The 16,897-nt window shown below is 45.0% G+C and overlaps 1 protein-coding gene across 8 annotated transcripts in view; it reads left to right on the forward strand.

Moving 5' to 3' along the window:
- ARHGAP32 (Rho GTPase activating protein 32) overlaps positions 1–16,897 on the forward strand; it is a 786,874-nt gene that overhangs the window by 535,942 nt on the left and 234,035 nt on the right. For all 8 annotated transcript variants that reach the window (XM_033918046.1, XM_033918043.1, XM_033918048.1 and 5 more), the window contains one exon: positions 8,631–8,717. In XM_033918046.1, coding sequence (XP_033773937.1) covers positions 8,631–8,717 — 87 coding nt within the window. The remainder of the gene's footprint in view (positions 1–8,630; positions 8,718–16,897) is intronic.

The raw sequence follows: 16,897 nt of genomic DNA on the forward strand, positions 1-16,897 counted from the left end.
GAGGCATGTGATGAAGCTACTAAGTAGTAGATTTAAAACAAACTGGAGAAAATATTTCTTCACACAATCTGTAATTAAACTCTGGAATTTGTTGCCATAGAATGTGGTGGAATCAGTTAGCTTATTGGGGTTTATCAACTTGCCATTTTACCAAGCATTTTGAACCACTCGTATATCAGCAGAAGGAAACTGTTCACTATCTCTGCCTTAAAATACTGCAAAGGAGTAAGGGTAGTGTCATCTTTGTTCCTAGAAATTTCTAAGGACGGCAGCTCTTGTCAACCCTATGCACATGTAGGTGAATAAATTATTTAAATACTAGTTTTTTATCCTGTTACATTAACAGGTGCTAGAAGCCCTTCTCCCTTCCTTTTACCTCCCCCCTGTCCGGCAGCACACCTTCCCCGCTCCCCCTGTCCAGCAGTAGCCCTTCTCCCTTCCTTTTACCTCCCCTCTGTGCAACAGCAGTATTTCTCCCCCTCCCCCCGATATTACAGTGATTTAAATTTGCAACATAAAGGAAGTTTCAGAGCTGAATGAGGCCAAGACCAATGATTAAGAAAACATATTTTAAACAGGCAGCACTGGCACCATACTATCAAAGAAATAGCACTACCTGTACACTTATCCTTAATACTGAGGCCTCAAATCCTTCCAAGAGTTGACATTTTTAAAAACTGGCGAGACTCCATGTTTGTTTATTTTGGTCAAGATAGTACCTGGGGGCCCCCATGCGGTCCGTGGGCCACGAGTTTGAGACCAATGTGTTAGACGGAGTTAAGGCGGGAGGGGGGAGGCGTCGCCATTTTCGCAGACTCCGTATGTCCATGCTTAAATTTCCTCCGCATGCGTCGCCAAGGGAGGCCGATGAAGAAACAGCCGCTGGCTCCTTCTGTTGCGCATGCGCGGCACGGCACCACGGATCACGGACCCACCAGGTTTGAAGAGCACATGCGCGCTAAGGGTTTTATTATTATTGATGCATAATTAACTCAGATGGATGTCTTAAAAGCAGTGGTAGCGAAGTAATTATGTCTGTTGAGGTAAGGACTGTGGTATGGAGATTTTTACACTGTGGTGGAGTAAATCTTGTGTACATAATCTTCCTGTAATAATTAGCCATTCTGCATTTGGCTTGAGGTGTGTGGCAGCACTGTTTGGTCAAAGTTTCCAACCTGTGAATGTTGTTTTTGTTCATTTCATTACAAGTAGATTAAAAAAAAAAAAAAAGTTTTAAAGATTAAATCAGAAAAGCATCACCTGTTTAAAATGATGGTGTCACACGCCCAGCGTAAAGTTTGCTTATCTAGCTTCTGGATTTCCAGACCTTTGCATTGATGACCCTGAGTATACAGGCCATGTTTGTGCATAACCAATATGGACATTGAAAACCAGGCATATGGTGTCAGGCTGCATCAGTAGGTTGGGGATCTTGATCTTGAGATGCTCAACTAATTCAGATAAATGTAACGAGAAATGCAATACAGAAATAGACATACCAGACAAGTAAAATGCATGTCACTGTAGTCTAAATGGCACTGTGAGTTTTAGAATAATTCTGCATTTCTGTCCTCCACTTTTAGGGCTCCTTTTACTAAGCTGCAATAGCGGTTTTCGCGCATGCTAAATTGCCCTGTGCGCTAGACGCTAACGCCAGCATTGAGTTGGTGTTAGTTCTAGCCATGTAGCGTGGGTTTAGCGCAAGCGGCAATTCTGTGCGTGCTAAAAACGCTATTGAAGCTTAGTAAAAGGAGCCCTTAGTGTCGACTCGCACCCCTTTTTTTCTAAATTTTAACTTGAAGTTTGGTTTTGATGAGAACCCATTCTGCTCAGAATTTCAGAGGTGTGCGTGTCTCTGTCAGATGACGTTTGCAATTTTAATCCTTTATTTTTCAAATTCTTTGAAGCCTTGTATTCCTGGTGGTAGAGGTTCATAAAATTTAGCTCATGATTCAGTAGGATATGCCTCGTGCCACATGAGATCTACATGTGATATCACTACCAATAATTTTCCACTTTACCTGTCCCTGGATGTGTTCTGGGATGCTAAGAAATTGCAGAGAAAAAAGAAAAAAAAATTAAAATCAATTTCTCAAAAATTCAGGTAATCAGAACTACTGTAAGATGAGCACACTTGGAACAGAGGGAATAATTTTATTTTAAGTTAAAGGATGAATGAATGTTTCTTTTTAAAATTGTCTAGTAGATGTTTCACATTTTCCATTCCCCCCCACCCTTTAATTGGGGTAGTTGTAGGAATCAAATTCAGTTGTGTTCATGTAGGAATGCTTGAGCTGGATGCTGATAGCTTTATTGGCTGGATGAGCCATGATGGATAAGTTATTTCTTGTATACCAGCCTGTTTATGCTTACAAACTTAACAGATGCATGTAGCCTCAAAATGGAATGGAGGAGTAGCCTAGTGGTTAGAGCACTGGGTTGACAACCAGGGAAGCATGGTTCAAATCCTGCTATTGCTGCTCCTTCTGATTTTGTACAAGTCCCTCCATTGCTTCAGATACAAATGTAGAGGGCCCTTTTACTGAAGTTTAGTGTACTAAGACATTAGCTTGTGCTAAGTGCCACATGGCTCATAGATATAAAAATAGGATGTGCAGCATTTAGGGGCTGATTCTATAAATGCATCCCAATTGTAGGCGGCGGTAGTCGTCCTACCACAGTCTTGCCTACATTTCAAATAGATGCAGCCGCTGGGCTGCTCGCTGCAAGGCAATCCTCCTGCTGCGATCAGCTGAGTGGCTGTGGCAGAGAACCCAGTCCCTGCACAGTACGCCGGGCAAGAGGGATGGCCGCTCCCTTCTACCGCCAAACTCGTTCCGAAGTACACCAGGCAGAAAGGATGCCCACTCCCTCCTGCCACCCTCTCCCAGCCTCCTCCCAATAAGTCTCCCAGCTGGAGGGATGCATATTCCCTCCTGCCGCCACCCCCTCCCTGGAACCACCAATACCCCCCCCCCCCGGAACCTCCACTATTAGAAGGGCCTTAGTCATCTGAGTCAATCAGAGCTTTAGACCCCCCTACCTGGGGAATCCAAGAATGCACCAGGAAGGGGAAGGCCTGCCATTTTCGAGTGGCAAGCCTGCCAGCCAGAAGATGTGAGCATCCCTTCAGTTGGACTTTCTTCATACAGGTACGGGGGTTGGGGTGAGGGGGAAGGTTGTTGGGGTAGACGGGTGTATTCGGGGGGGGGGGGTCCATTTAGGCAGTGTTAGGAGAGTTCCGGGGGCATTTCGGCTGTTCCTGAGGGTGGTAGCAGAAGGGAATGGGAAACCCTCCTACTGGGGGACTTCTTGGGAGGAGGGGGGCAGGGGTGACAGAGGGCATCCCTCCTGCCGGGGAACTTCATGAGGGGTGCTTCAGGGGTGGCAGCAGGAGGGAGTGGGCATCCCTTCTGCCCATTGTACTTCAGAAGAGGTTCAGGGGCAGGAGGGAGTAGGCATCCTTCCTGCTCTTTGTACTTTGGGAAGAGTTCGACGACAGGAGGGAGTGGGCATCCCTCTTCCGCAGCATACTTCAGGAGGGGTTCAGGAGCAGGAGGGAGTGGGCATCCCTCCTGCCCGGCGTACTTTGAGGGAGGTTCGTGGACAAGAGGGAGTGGGCATTCCTCCTGCCCAGCGTATTTTGTGGGTGTGCTTCCCTGCTGCAGCCGCTCAGCTGATTGTGGCAGGGGGACTTCCTTGCTACAATTAACTGTTGACAATAAGATTCTCTAACCGGTGCCTGTGACATGGGCGCCAGTGAGAGAATCGGGCCAGTTAGGCAAGACTACTGCTAGGGCACCATTTTGGATACAGGAGCAATCAGGCATAGTTTCTTCTTGAAGACCTCTGCAGACACTGCCCTGGACTACCAGTGATGTTAAGGCAGCCCTTTAAGGGGTAGGAGCTATTTTTGAGGTGGGAGTAAAGAAAAGTAGGCAGAGCTTGGAAGCCTGGGGGTACCCTTCTCTGGCATCCCAGAAACATTGGGACACAAATTTGCAGTCCCATTCTCCCAGATAGTGAAATAACCCCAGCAAAATGTGGGATAATTTACCTTGATTTTGGGGCACTATTGCCACAAATCATGTTAGAGTATTTGGATAGTAACAAAATGCAAATTTACATAGCACTTAACCCGTGGTGACGTAAATATTACTACAGTTTTTTTAATCAAGAGACAGGACTGTTTAAGTCGCGTAAATAATGTGACTTAAGGCCCTAACACTGCTTGATGAATTCACCCCTTAATAAGAACATATGAACATAAGAAGTTGCCTCCGCTGAGTCAGACCAGAGGTCCATCTTGCCCAGCGGTCCGCTCCCGTGGCGGCCCATCAGGCCTAATTGCCTGATCAGTGTCCCTGAGTAATTTTGTAACTGCCTCTAATCCTCTAATCCTCTCCCTATAACCTACCTATCTGTACCCCTCAATCCCTTTGTCTTCCAGGTACCTATCCAAACCTTCTTTGAAGCCCTTTAGCGTGCTCCTGCTTATCACATCCTCCGGTAGCGCGTTCCATGTATCCACCACCCTCTGGGTGAAAAAGAACTTCCTGGTGTTTGTTCTAAACCTTCCCCCTTTCAATTTCTGTGAGTGCCCCCTTGTACTTGTGGTTCCCCATAATTTGAAAAATCTGTCCCTGTCTACTCTTTCTATGCCCTTCATGATCTTGAAGGTTTCTATCATGTCTCCAAGTCTCCGCTTTTCCAGGGAGAAAAGCCCCAGCTTTTTCAGTCTGTCAGTATATGAGAGGTCCTCCATACCCTTTATTAGCTTAGTTGCTCTTCTCTGGACTCTCTCGAGTACTGCCATGTCCTTCTTGAGGTACGGCGAACAGTACTGGACACATTACTCCAGGTGCGGGCACACCATTGCACGATACAGTGGCAGGATGACTTCCTTCGTCCTGGTCGTGATACCCTTCTTAATGATGCCCAACATTTTGTTTGCCTTCCTTGAGGCTGTGGCGCACTGGGCCGACGCCTTCAATGATGTGTCTACCATCACTCCCAGGTCTCTTTCAAGGTTACTCACCCCTAGCGGTGATCCCCCCATTTTGTATGTGAACATCGGATTCTTTTTCCCTACATGCATGATCTTTTTTACAATGTCATTGTAAAAAACTGACAAACAATAAGTGAAATTCTGTTGATTTGCCAGAGGAGACCAGGGGTCAGGATTTGAATGTCAGAATTACTGGGCTGGAGAAGGGGGATCTCACACGTAGAGGAGGAGATTTGAGAAGATGTTTATCAGTTAGAATCTACAATCAGAAACTTTGCTTATGTACTGCTTCCTGATTCCTTGGTTTAAGGAACGTGGAGGGGCATAATCAAAAGAAATGGCTAAGTCGGTTTTGGCCTAAGTCGCAAGTCGCCAAAATCGGACACTGGAAAAGGTCCATTTTTGAAAAATACATCCAGCATATTCTTTTTTGTTTTTTTTCAAAAATCGTCCAATTGTACGTCCAGCCATCTGATCGGCCAGACCGCTAAGTCGTGCATCTTTATACCACATTTTCATTCAAAAATTTATCCAAGTCACAAACGCCTAGAAAAATACCTTTTGGGCACGGGAGGGGCCAGAAAAGTGATGGACTGGACATTCAGACATGGCACCAGAGTATTGGGGTACCTTACAGAGCACTGCTGTGAACGTCACAAAAAGAGTCCCACATAAACATCTAACTACAGATCCCTTATAGGTCATAGTGAGCCCCCCAAAACACCCCCACAATCTACTAGACCCACCTATCTACCACCCCAATAGCCCTTATGGCTGAAGGAGCCACTTATTTGGCAGTACAAAAGGGGTTTGGGGGTTTTTGGAGGGTGGACATTTTTCACCATGAATGCAATGATTAGAGTGGCTTATGGGCCTGGGTCCTCCGCTCCATGGTTCACTATCCCACCCCCAAGACCATGTAAGCCACCTCTGTGCAGCTCTACTAGGCTTTCCTATGCCAGGCTGCCAGGTGCTGATGTTCTGCAGGTAAATATGTAAAGTTGTTATTACAATTTTTATAGGGGTGGGGATGGGGGCTGTGATGACTGGGGCAGTGTGTGGGGGTCTGTACTATGTGTCTGCAGTAGTACTGCCTGATTCAGATTTGAACAGCCTATTGAATCGATTTTTCCATTTGATTCGATTTGATTTGATTTGATTTGATTTTTGTGCCCAATTGGGTGTTTTTTTCAAATATCCTGGTGGGTTTATTTTATAGCCTCTTCACCCATTTTATAGCTTCTTCACCCCCTTTGCCTTCTCCTAACCACACTGGCGCTGTGGTGTAAACAAAATAAACAAACAAAAAAAGACTTTTCCTCTCTCTGTTAAATCCTGGCTCATGTTTGCGGTCTAACACTAGCTCTGGCAGGATACACGTTTCAAATCTGACATATTGTAATCACAAAACAGAAAATAAAATTATTTTTTCTACCTTTTATTGTCTGGTCATTATTTGAATCTTGTTGGTCCCAGGCTCTGGTTGTCTTCTGATAACTTGCTTGCCAGTGTCTCCTTCTTTATTCTTTCTCCGTGCTAACCATCCATCTTCTATCTCTGTCCTCCCCTTCCCTCCCCCGGAGGTCTGGCATCGTTCCTTTTTTTGCCTCCATCCACAGATCCACCTTTTCTCAATTACCCTTTCATCCCTCCTTTCCCACCACCCCAGGGTCCACCATCTCTCCCTTTCTTTTCCCAATTACCCTCCTATCCAGTATCTCTATCCCCCCTCCACACCATCCCTCACCACTTCTCTCCCTTTCTGTTCCTTCCCTCCCCAAATCCCATTGTCCACCATCTCTTTCCCTCTCCTGTTTCTAGACCCATTATTTATTCCCCCCAAATTCCGGCATATGCACTTCTCTTGGACTCCCCCTTCCCTCCCTCCATCTGTGTACTTCTACACCAGGACCCCTCTACCCTGAAGGTCTGTCCCCCCATGAAGGCCTGCACTACTCCCCCTGAAGGCCTGCCTGTCCCCCTGAAAGCCTGTGCCACCATCCCTGAAGGCCTGTGTCACCACCCCTGAAGGCCTGTCCCCTCTGAAGGCCTTCACCCCCCCAAAGGCCTGTCCCTCCTGAAGGCCTGTACCAGCACCCCCAAAGGACTGTACCTCCCCAAAGGACTGCACACATCCCCCAATGTAAGGCCTGCGTGTTCCCCTGACCTCCCGCACATCCATTTACCTCATTTCAGCAGCCTGCAGAGAGGATCGCTTGTGCTAGCAATCTCTGCAAGATGCTATATGCCTTGGGAGCTGTTTTCTCTCTGCCGTGGTCTCGCCCCTCCTCTGACGTCAGAGGCAGGATCGCGGCAGAGGAAACAGCTCCAAAGGCCTATAGCAGCTTGCAGAAATCGCTAGCACAAGTGATCCTCTCTGCAGGCTGCTGGAATGAGGTAAATGAATGCGCGGGAAGCCTAGGGGGAAGCCAGACACCAGCACTTCCCAACTGACCCTCCTCCCTCACCCTCTAAAGCAGGAGCGGCAGCGGCCGGCCAGCAAGAGGCAGCGCTGCCGCTCCTGCTTTAGAGGGCGAGGGGGAGGGTCAATTACTGAATTGGGAGGCCGATTTTTTTGTTTGTTTGTTTGTTTTAAATCGATTTGAATCGATTCACCCAAAGTGAATCAGTGAAACGATGTGAATCGGGCAGCACTAGTCTACAGTGCTTATCTGGTCACTTTGGATACCTTTTATGGACATAGACCTGGTTTTAGATGGCCTAAGTCACAACATCCAAGTTCAATCTTTGCATTGTTGTAAAACTTTTGGTTATACATGCACTACAATTAAGTCTACGGCCCTTGTCCAGCCCTAATCCCACCCTCCTCCTGACACGCCCCTTTTAGCTCTGATCATTCAGCAGCACTGTGAAGGCTTAGGTTGTTTTTAAATATGTCTAAAATCCGGTTCGATTATCATCACTTGGACGACTTGTCTTTTAGATCGTCCAAGTGCCGATTTAGGCTGGTTTTTAGACGTTTTTCTGCTTTGATTATGAGCCCTGTTCTGGTTGACAAATATAAATCATAAGTAGCCACGCTGTAGGAAAAAAACAAGGAAAATATTCTGTGAGTAGATAGAAATCACTTTTAAAAATAACGCTAGGTTTTGCTAAGCTACGGTGCCTGGCAAGGTAACTGCTCCAACATTCATAGAATTTCTATGAGCATCGGAGCAATTAACTCACAAGACCACGGTAGAAGCCTCTAAGCGGCTTTAAAAAAGGAGCTCTAAACCTGGAAACAGCTGTGCAACCTTATCTGAACCTTATCTGTCTATATCTATATACAAAATATATATTTTACTGCTTCAAACAACATTTTTATTTGGGGGGTTTCTATTTTTTGTTTATGCTTTTTATTAAAAATTATTCATTTTGTCATCAATTTTTTCTTAATTAAAAAACAAGAAATTTTGGAATTCTCCGTAGTGCTGATGAGTAAAACCAGCTCTGTGATCTCCACAGTGATGCCCATGTGTCACAGAACGAGGGAACGACAAGGAAGCAGTAGCATTTCCTGAATTATGACATGCCTAGTTTAGCTCATTGCTTGCTGACCTGATCGTTTTGTTTCTCTTCTTCTCCCTTCCCCCTTCCCTCATGTCTTCCTTCACTATAGCTTTCACTCCCAGAGGAGCAGAATGAAGTGACAAGAAATGGCTTTGATTCCAGGGAGCTTGTCTACCTCGTACAGATCTCTTGCCAAGTAAGTCTAGCTGGATGGGTTTATTTTTATTTTCTGTTCTATTTAGCTACATATTCCGCCGACGTGGTGCTCCACATCAGGTTTATCTATGCCGGCATCCTATAGCCAGCACAATTTTTTCACCAAATAAATTACTCTCCCTTGGAGAATCTGACTGTGCCTTTTGCTTTTGGATGTTTAATTCTGTGGTGAAAGGAGTGTTGTGCTGTTAACTATTAAGCAGCTGAACAATTTTCTATTGCAAAATGAAAACTATTTATATACACACACACGTAAATGTGCATACTCATTAGACTGCTATCCTAATGCGCACTTGTATAATTATCTACAAATTCAGAGCTTTTGTTTGCTTGCAAATACATCTTTGTTCTATATTTTTGTATCCATATCATGCATTGTATAAATCCATCTTGCTAAAGCTATGCCACACACTAAACACAAGAAAGGGCTATGGTTTGGTGTTCTAAGAAAAGAAGAGGAATATGGAATGTTGTGATTTCCCCTCCCCCTACACACATACCGTGGCTTTTGCTGAATTTTCTTGCTAGTACGGTAGTCTGCAATCATGTATAGCATTTATCTATGAATGATGACATGCGTTGCTTTGTTGCTAATGCAAATATGAGGAAACCCACCATAAATACAAATATAGCAATAGGTGCTGTTAACTATGGCATTGCCAGTCCTATGATTAAAAAAAAATCCAGGTAGATGTTTCTGCAGCCACTTTAATTAGGCCTTGTGTTTGATCCTGAGCCTTTGCATGACGAGAATCAAATGAAGAACACCATACCTGCATTTAAGTTTATACTTGGCAGGTCTTCTGTTTAATAGAGCATGACCCTATTGCCAGTATCATAAACCTCTTAATTTTGGTGACTGAAGGCATGAGAATCTCTAGTTTCATGTGCACATACGGTATTATAGAAACATGATGGCAGATAAAGGCCAAATGGCTCACCCAGTCTGCCCATCTGCAGTAATCATCTCTCCCTCTCTCTGAGATCCCATATGCCTATCTCACACTTTCTTGAATTCAGACACAGTCTCTGTCTCCATCACTTCTTCCAGGAGACCGTTCCATGCATCTACCATCCTTTCTGTTAAAAAAGTATTTCATTAGATTATTCCTGAGCCTATCGCCTCTTAACTTCATCTTATACCCTCTCATTCCAAAACTCCCTTTCAAATGAAAGAGACTCAACTCATGCACATTTACGCCACATAGGTATTTAAACGTCTCTATCATATCTCCTCTCTCCCTTCTTTCCTCCAAAGAATACATATTGAGATCTTTAAGCCTGTCCCCATACCCCTTATGATGAAGACCAAGCACCATTTTAGTAGCCTTTCTCTGGACCACCTCCATGTACAAATTTGTTGTACAAATTTCCTTCACTTAAACTTATTATATAAATTTCCTGAAGCAGTCCTCAGGACATACCTAGGAAGTCAGATATTAAGGATACCCTCAATGATTAAGCATGAGAGAGCTTTGCTTTCACTTGAAGTAGTGCACACAAATGTGTCTCAGATGTATTCATTATATCCAAAAACTTGAATGGTTAGGTATGTCCTGAGGGCTGGGATCATGGTGATGACGATGATATTAGCAGGCTCATAGAGATTAATTATTTGATTTTTTTTTTTTTTTTTTGTAATTCTTTATTAATTTTCAAATCAAATACAAAGTGCAAAGAATATGCAATCAATTAATGCATTAAACAGCACTTACATTCAAACAAATAATGATACACAGTATATTCCCCCCTCCCTCCCGCCCTTCCTGGATATGTGTAAAGGTCAATTAGGAATCCGGATCCTATTCCAAACCAATCCATTGCTTGGTACATAAAAGTCCATTCTACACGATCAAAGGCCTTCTCTGCATCCAAAGAGACAGAGAAGACCGGATCATCCATTGTTTTTGCTAAATTTAGAATATGAAATGCCAGTCTGATATTATTTGAAGAATGTCTTTGAGCAACGAAACTCTTTTGGTGCTCCAGTAATGTAAGGAAGAGCCTTAGCTAACCTTAGAGTCAATAGTTTAGCTAGAATTTTTCCATCTACATTGATTAAAGAAATAGGCCTGTAGTTTGACACTAACATAGGATCTTTGTTTGGCTTTGGCAAAACTATTGTTAAAGTTTCTGCCATAGTACCTAATATCTGACCTTTCGTCAGTTGTGACTGATATAATTTAAAAAGATGAGGTAACAGTATGGTTTGAAAAGATTTGAAAGACTCCACTGTGAATCCATCACTACCCGGAGCGGTTCCAGCTCTGAGAGACTTCAATGCTGACTGGAGTTCTGTAAATGATATAGGCGCAATGGCGTACCAAGGGGGGGGGCGGGGGGTGCGGTCCGCCCCGGGTGCCAGCCCTAAGGGGGTGCTCCCGGCCTTGCTGTTCAGTCCCCCCCAGCCCCGAAGGACCACTTGCCCCACTGACCTTCCTGCACCACCTATGAAGCAGCCCGCAACAGGATCGTGGCCTCAGCGATCCCTGAGCTGCTTGGGCGCTGCTTCCTGCGCCGCGGTCCCGCCCCTCATCTGACGTCAGAGGAGGTGCGGGACCGCGGCGCAGGAAGCAGCGCCTAAGCAGCGCAGGGATCGCTGACGTCGCGATCCTGCTGCGGCTGCTTCATAGGTGGTGCGGGGAGGCCAGGGGGGCGAGCGATCCTTCGGGGTGGGTCGGGGCATCAGGCCTTCAGGGTGGGGCGGGCGGGCAGGCAAGCAGGCAGGCTTTCAAGGGGGAGGGGGGTGATAGGCAGGCAGGCAGGCCTTGAAGGGGGGAGGCAGGCCTTCAAGGGGGGGGACAGGCAGGCCTTGAAGGGGGGAGGCAGGCCTTCAAGGGGAGGGACAGGCCTTCGGGGGGGTGCAGACATTCAAGGGGTGCAGGCCTTCAAGGGGGGGGGGCAGGCAGGCCTTCAAGGGGGGACAGGCCTACAAGGGGGTGGGTCAGGCCTACAAGGGGGTGGGACAGGCCTTCGGGGGGGGGGGTGCAGGCCTTCGGGGGGGTGCAGACCTTCAAGGGGGTGCAGGCCTTCAAGGGGGGGACAGGCCCTCAAGGGGGGGACAGGCAGGCAGGCCTTCAAGGGGGGGGGACAGGCCTACAAGGGGGTGGGACAGGCCTACAAGGGGGTGGGACAGGCCTTCGGGGAGGACAGGCCTTCGGGGGGGGGTGCAGGCCTTCAAGGGGGGGACAGGCAGGCAAGCCTTCAAGGGGGGGACAGGCCTACAAGGGGGGCAGGCCTACAAGGGGGTGGGACAGGCCTACAAGGGGGTGGGACAGGCCTTCAAGGGGGGGACAGGCCTTCGGGGGGGTGCAGACCTTCAAGGGGGTGCAGAACTTCAAGGGGGGGGACACACCTTCAAGGGGGGACAGACAGGCAGGCCTTCAAGGGGGGGACAGGCCTTCAAGGGGGGACAGGCAGACCTTTAAGGGGGGACAAGGGGGGACCCTGGTTTAGAAGTACACGGAGGGAAGGGGATGTTCAAAGAGACGTGCATATGCCAAACTTTGGGGGGGGGAAGAAATAATGGGTCTGAAAATAGAGGAGAGGGAGAGAGATGATGGACCATGGGATTTAGGGAGGGAGGGAAGGAACAGAAAGGGAGAGAAATTGGACACAAGGGATGGTGTGGAGGAGTGATAGAGATACTGCATAGGAGGGTAATTGGGAAAAGAAAGGGAGAGATGGTGGACTCTGGGGTGGTGGGGAAGGAGGGAAAGATGCCGGATGAAAGGGTAGTTAAGAAAAGGTGGATCTGTGGAGGGAGATGAAAAAAAGGAAAGATACCAGACTTCCTGGGGAGGGAAGGGAAATGGAAAGGGAGGACAGAGTTGGCAGATGGATGGTTAGCATGCAGAAAGAAGAAAGGAGACCCTGGCAAGCAAGTTATCAAAAGAAAACCAGAGCCTTGGACCAACAAGATTTGAAATATAACCAGACAACAAAAGGTAGAAAAATTAATTTTATTTTCTGTTTTGTGATTACACTATGTCAGATTTGAAATGTGTATCCTGCCAGAGCTGGTGTTGGACTGCAAAGGTGAGCTAGGATTTAACAGAGAGAGGAAAAGTCCTTTTTGTTTCTTTATTTTATTTACACCACAGCGCCAGTGTGGTTAGGAGAAGCCAAAGGGGGTGAAAAAGCTATAAAACCCACCAGGAGTTTTGAAAAAAATCACCCAACTGGGCAGGAAAATCGAATTGAAAAACCAATTCAATAGGCTGAATCGAATCAAAATTTTTTTTCCTGAATCTGGCAGCATTAGTTTGCGCTACTGTCTTAGACTTTAGGACCTGGGATTGGGGAGAGATGGCATCCTCAGTACTTTATAATGCAAGTGAAACGAGGATTTGGTCAGACTTTTGAAGGGTCTGCAGAAAAAAATATTGTATAGGCCGGGGACATGAGACAGCAGGAAATGGGAACTTTTCTTCCTTCTATTTTTGTGAATGGAAAGGCTGAGGATGTCAGAGAGTTCAGTTAAAATATGTGCTTTATAAGAAAATATAATATGTTTTATAAAGTTTATAGCATAGCTGGCCTACCCAGTGAGGTTTTTCTAGTGGTGGTGGTGGCAGCGTGTCAGTGTGTTGAGAGAAAAGGTGGTCTGGGAAATTCTGCTGAGCAAATTCTGCTGAGTTAGTCTACTCCATTCCACTCAACTGGTTCACACACTGAGTGGGTCTTTGGGTGTTGTTTTGGGATATCTTCCAGTGGTTTATCAGTATCTCCTTCTGGTCCAAGGAAGGAAACTTTGTTATCCTTAGCATTGACCTACAGAATATGTTTGTAACAGCGCTGCTTGTGTGGCATTAGGCTATGTAGTGATCGAAAGAAAAAAAAGACCTTTGCACATTTTTGCACCATATGGTGGGTGTATGAGGAGATTCACATTTCCTGCACAACTAAGTCCATGTGAAGTTACCTTGTGCTGTATTTGACATCTAGCAAGGTCTCTGTTTGAAAGGAAAGATCTAAACTTAAAAATGAAGTGGCCAGAAGTTATGGTAAAAGCAGATAGTGTAGCTGGTTTTAGGAAAGATTTGGACAAATTCCTGGAGGAAAAGTCCATAATCTGTTATTAAGACATGGGGGAAGTGTCTGCCCTGGATCGGTAGCATGGAATGTTGCTACTCTTTGGGTTTTGACCAGGTATTAGTGTCCTGGATTGGCTACCATGAGAATGGGCTACTGGGCATGATGGACCATTGGTCTGACCCAGTTAGGCTATTCTTATGTTATGTTCTCATCTGTAGGGGTCTTTGTTTTCACTTCTTATTTTAATGTATTTTTTTTCTGAGAACTTATCAGTGTTTTTTATAATGGGAACAAAAATGGAAGAGAATTAATGTGTGTGGGATGAGGGGGTAACTAATTTCTTCAGCTAAATAATTCCATCCACCTCAACCAGACATAGGAGAACTCACGCACCAGTCACACACCCTCCAACCAAAAACGTCAAAAGAAAAAAACAGTTCGACAACCTCCTAGCCATTCGAGCTGCAACACTCGACCCCCAGCTCTACAACCTGTTGACCTCGATCACAAACTACAAAACCTTCAAAAAAGAAATAAAAACCCTTCTATTCAAAAAACACATAAAACCGAACTAACACAATCAGAACTGTCCCAAGCATCACCTGCAACTACTCCATATGCACTTCTGATGTCATGACAATTCAGACATAATTTATATTATGTTATGTTTGGAATATAAGAAAATTTTCACTGCCTGTTTCTATTCTGACCATTTATTCCGTTTCATGGTCATTACATGTATTTTTCATGGTACATGTTTCATGGTCATTTCATGTATTTTTTTACATGGGAGGGTGTCAAAAAATGATGGGCCCCTGGTGCCACATACCCTAGGTACGCCATTGTATAGGCGCCTCAAGTTTTTCCTTTATATACTCTGGAATTTTTGGCCCATTAATTAAATTAAATTAAAAAATTATTATTATTAATTATTCAGTAACCAATGTAACCAAGATGGGGCTTTTACCCCAGCCTCTGCTGTCTTGTTTTGTTGCATGCATATGCACATGCTTGTTTTTTTTAGTTTTTGCTATTTTGAGGGGGGTGTTGTTTTTGTTTTAGAAAAATAAATTTAAATTTTAAATCTATGGTCCCTTTTACAAAGCTGTGGCAAAAAGTGGCCATGGCATGGCCTTATATGAGTCTTTTCTACGCTCTAAGGCAGGGATCTCAAAGTCCCTCCTCGAGGGCCGGAATCCAATTGGGTTTTCAAGATTTCCCCATTGAATATGCATTAAAAGTAGTACATTCACATAGATCTCATGCATATTCATTGGGGAAATCCTGAAAACCCAATTGGATTCCAGCCCTCTAGGAGGGACTTTGAGCTCCCTGCTCTAAGGCCACTTTTTGCCATTGCTGAAAAATGGCTAATTTTCTATTTGCCATTTTAATGGCTAATCTTATTCCTTTGTCTTTGATGCAATATCAATGGGAGGCATTCAATATACTGCATATGATGTCATGGTGCTGGTTATGCACGCGCAAAGGCTTCCAGACATGCCTTCTGAGCTCAGGACTTCCAAATCACGGACTTCCAAAACTTCTGGGTTTTGGAAATCGCTCCGGACACCCGCACAGTCCTCTAAAAAGAGGATATGTCCGGGTTTTACCATACGTCTGGTAACCCTAGTCATTGTGATTGTGAATATCACTCTTGAGATGAGTCACCATTTGAGATGGGTCACCCTTTTCAAACTGTTGTGGTACACCAGCCTCTTTTGGTTCGACCAAAACTTGTGTCAGCTTTTCCTTTCTACTATCTGCCAGGTCTGGTACCACTAAATCAGCTGCAGAGTAGGGAGCTCCTTTCTTCACTCTAGCTGCTCTGGCTGATGGCACCACACAGCTGCTAAAATCAGAGAGAATCTACTTCCTGTTCCATATGCAATACAGGAAGTATTCATTTTGTACTTCCAACTTCTGCACTAGAGTGGCTTGAGTGAAGAAAGAAGCTCCCTTCTCTGCAGCGGATTTAGTGGTACTGGGCAAATATGAGAAGGGGGCTGATGAGACCAGTCTGATGCTGGGAATGGGTAAAGAGACCTGGGGGCTAACAAGAGGGAAGTGGGAGATGGGATGGGAGGATACATCATGGTATAGGGGATGACAGGAAGGCATTAGTGGTGGTAAAAGGACAAATATTGCTGGAGGGGGAAGAAATGTACATATGCAGGGAAGGTGAAGATGTCACAAAAATAGATGTTATGGTTAAGGTAGAAGAAAGATAGGTAGCGGATGCTATAGAAGTGGAGAAAGAACTATGAGAGAAGAGGAAGGGGCAGTAGTTGCTGGGGGAAAGAGGGCTACAAAGAGTGTTTGAGGGATAAATGAAGGTGACATAGGTGAGAGAGGGTGGAAATAGGGGAGGCAAATGGGAACCTGAATAAGGGGGTATAGTGTAAGAAAGGGACTAGTGGTGCAGAGGAGATAAGAGGCAGAGATTGATGAGGCCTGGGAGGTGAATCAGGCGATGAATACAGAGGCTGGAAATGGGGGAGTAGATGGTAAGTGAAATTCAGGGAATTAAAAGCTGGGGAAGGAATGAGAGAGGGGTGGGGATAGCAGAAGAAGGGAGGAAAGTGTAGGAAGTGAAAAGATAAGTTGATGAAAGAGAAGACTGAAGGTTGTGAGGAGAAGAGGGATGAAATCTAGTAACAGGTTCTTAGAAAGGAAGATGAGAGGAATGGAGCCAATGAAACAGAAAGATCCGTGATAGAGTCAGGCATTAGGAATAAGTCAGGACAGTGAAGAAACTCTTGAGATGTAATAGAGGTTATCAACCTCGAAGGTTTCCACTTTAGAATAATGTAATATCTCCCTCAAGTACATTCTCAAGAGTTCCATTGGAGACAAATAATGTGTAATAGGAAAATTTAATAAACAAAGGTTTTTAGCCCTTATAGAATTCTCCATTTTCTCTAATTTAGCATGAGTCATCATACTATCCTTAATATTAGAAGTAGCATTAACTTGTAAAGTACTTACTGCCTAATCAAATTTTTCAAACTTTTTTGCTGTTTCTCCAAATTTAACATCATGCTCATTAATTTTCACTGTTATATCAGATGAAAATTGATATAAATTCAAAACTTTTTTTGTAATGATGACTCTATTCTGTTA

This window comes from Geotrypetes seraphini, chromosome 13 (genome assembly GCF_902459505.1).
Source record: "Geotrypetes seraphini chromosome 13, aGeoSer1.1, whole genome shotgun sequence".
NCBI classification, from domain to species: domain Eukaryota; kingdom Metazoa; phylum Chordata; class Amphibia; order Gymnophiona; family Dermophiidae; genus Geotrypetes; species Geotrypetes seraphini.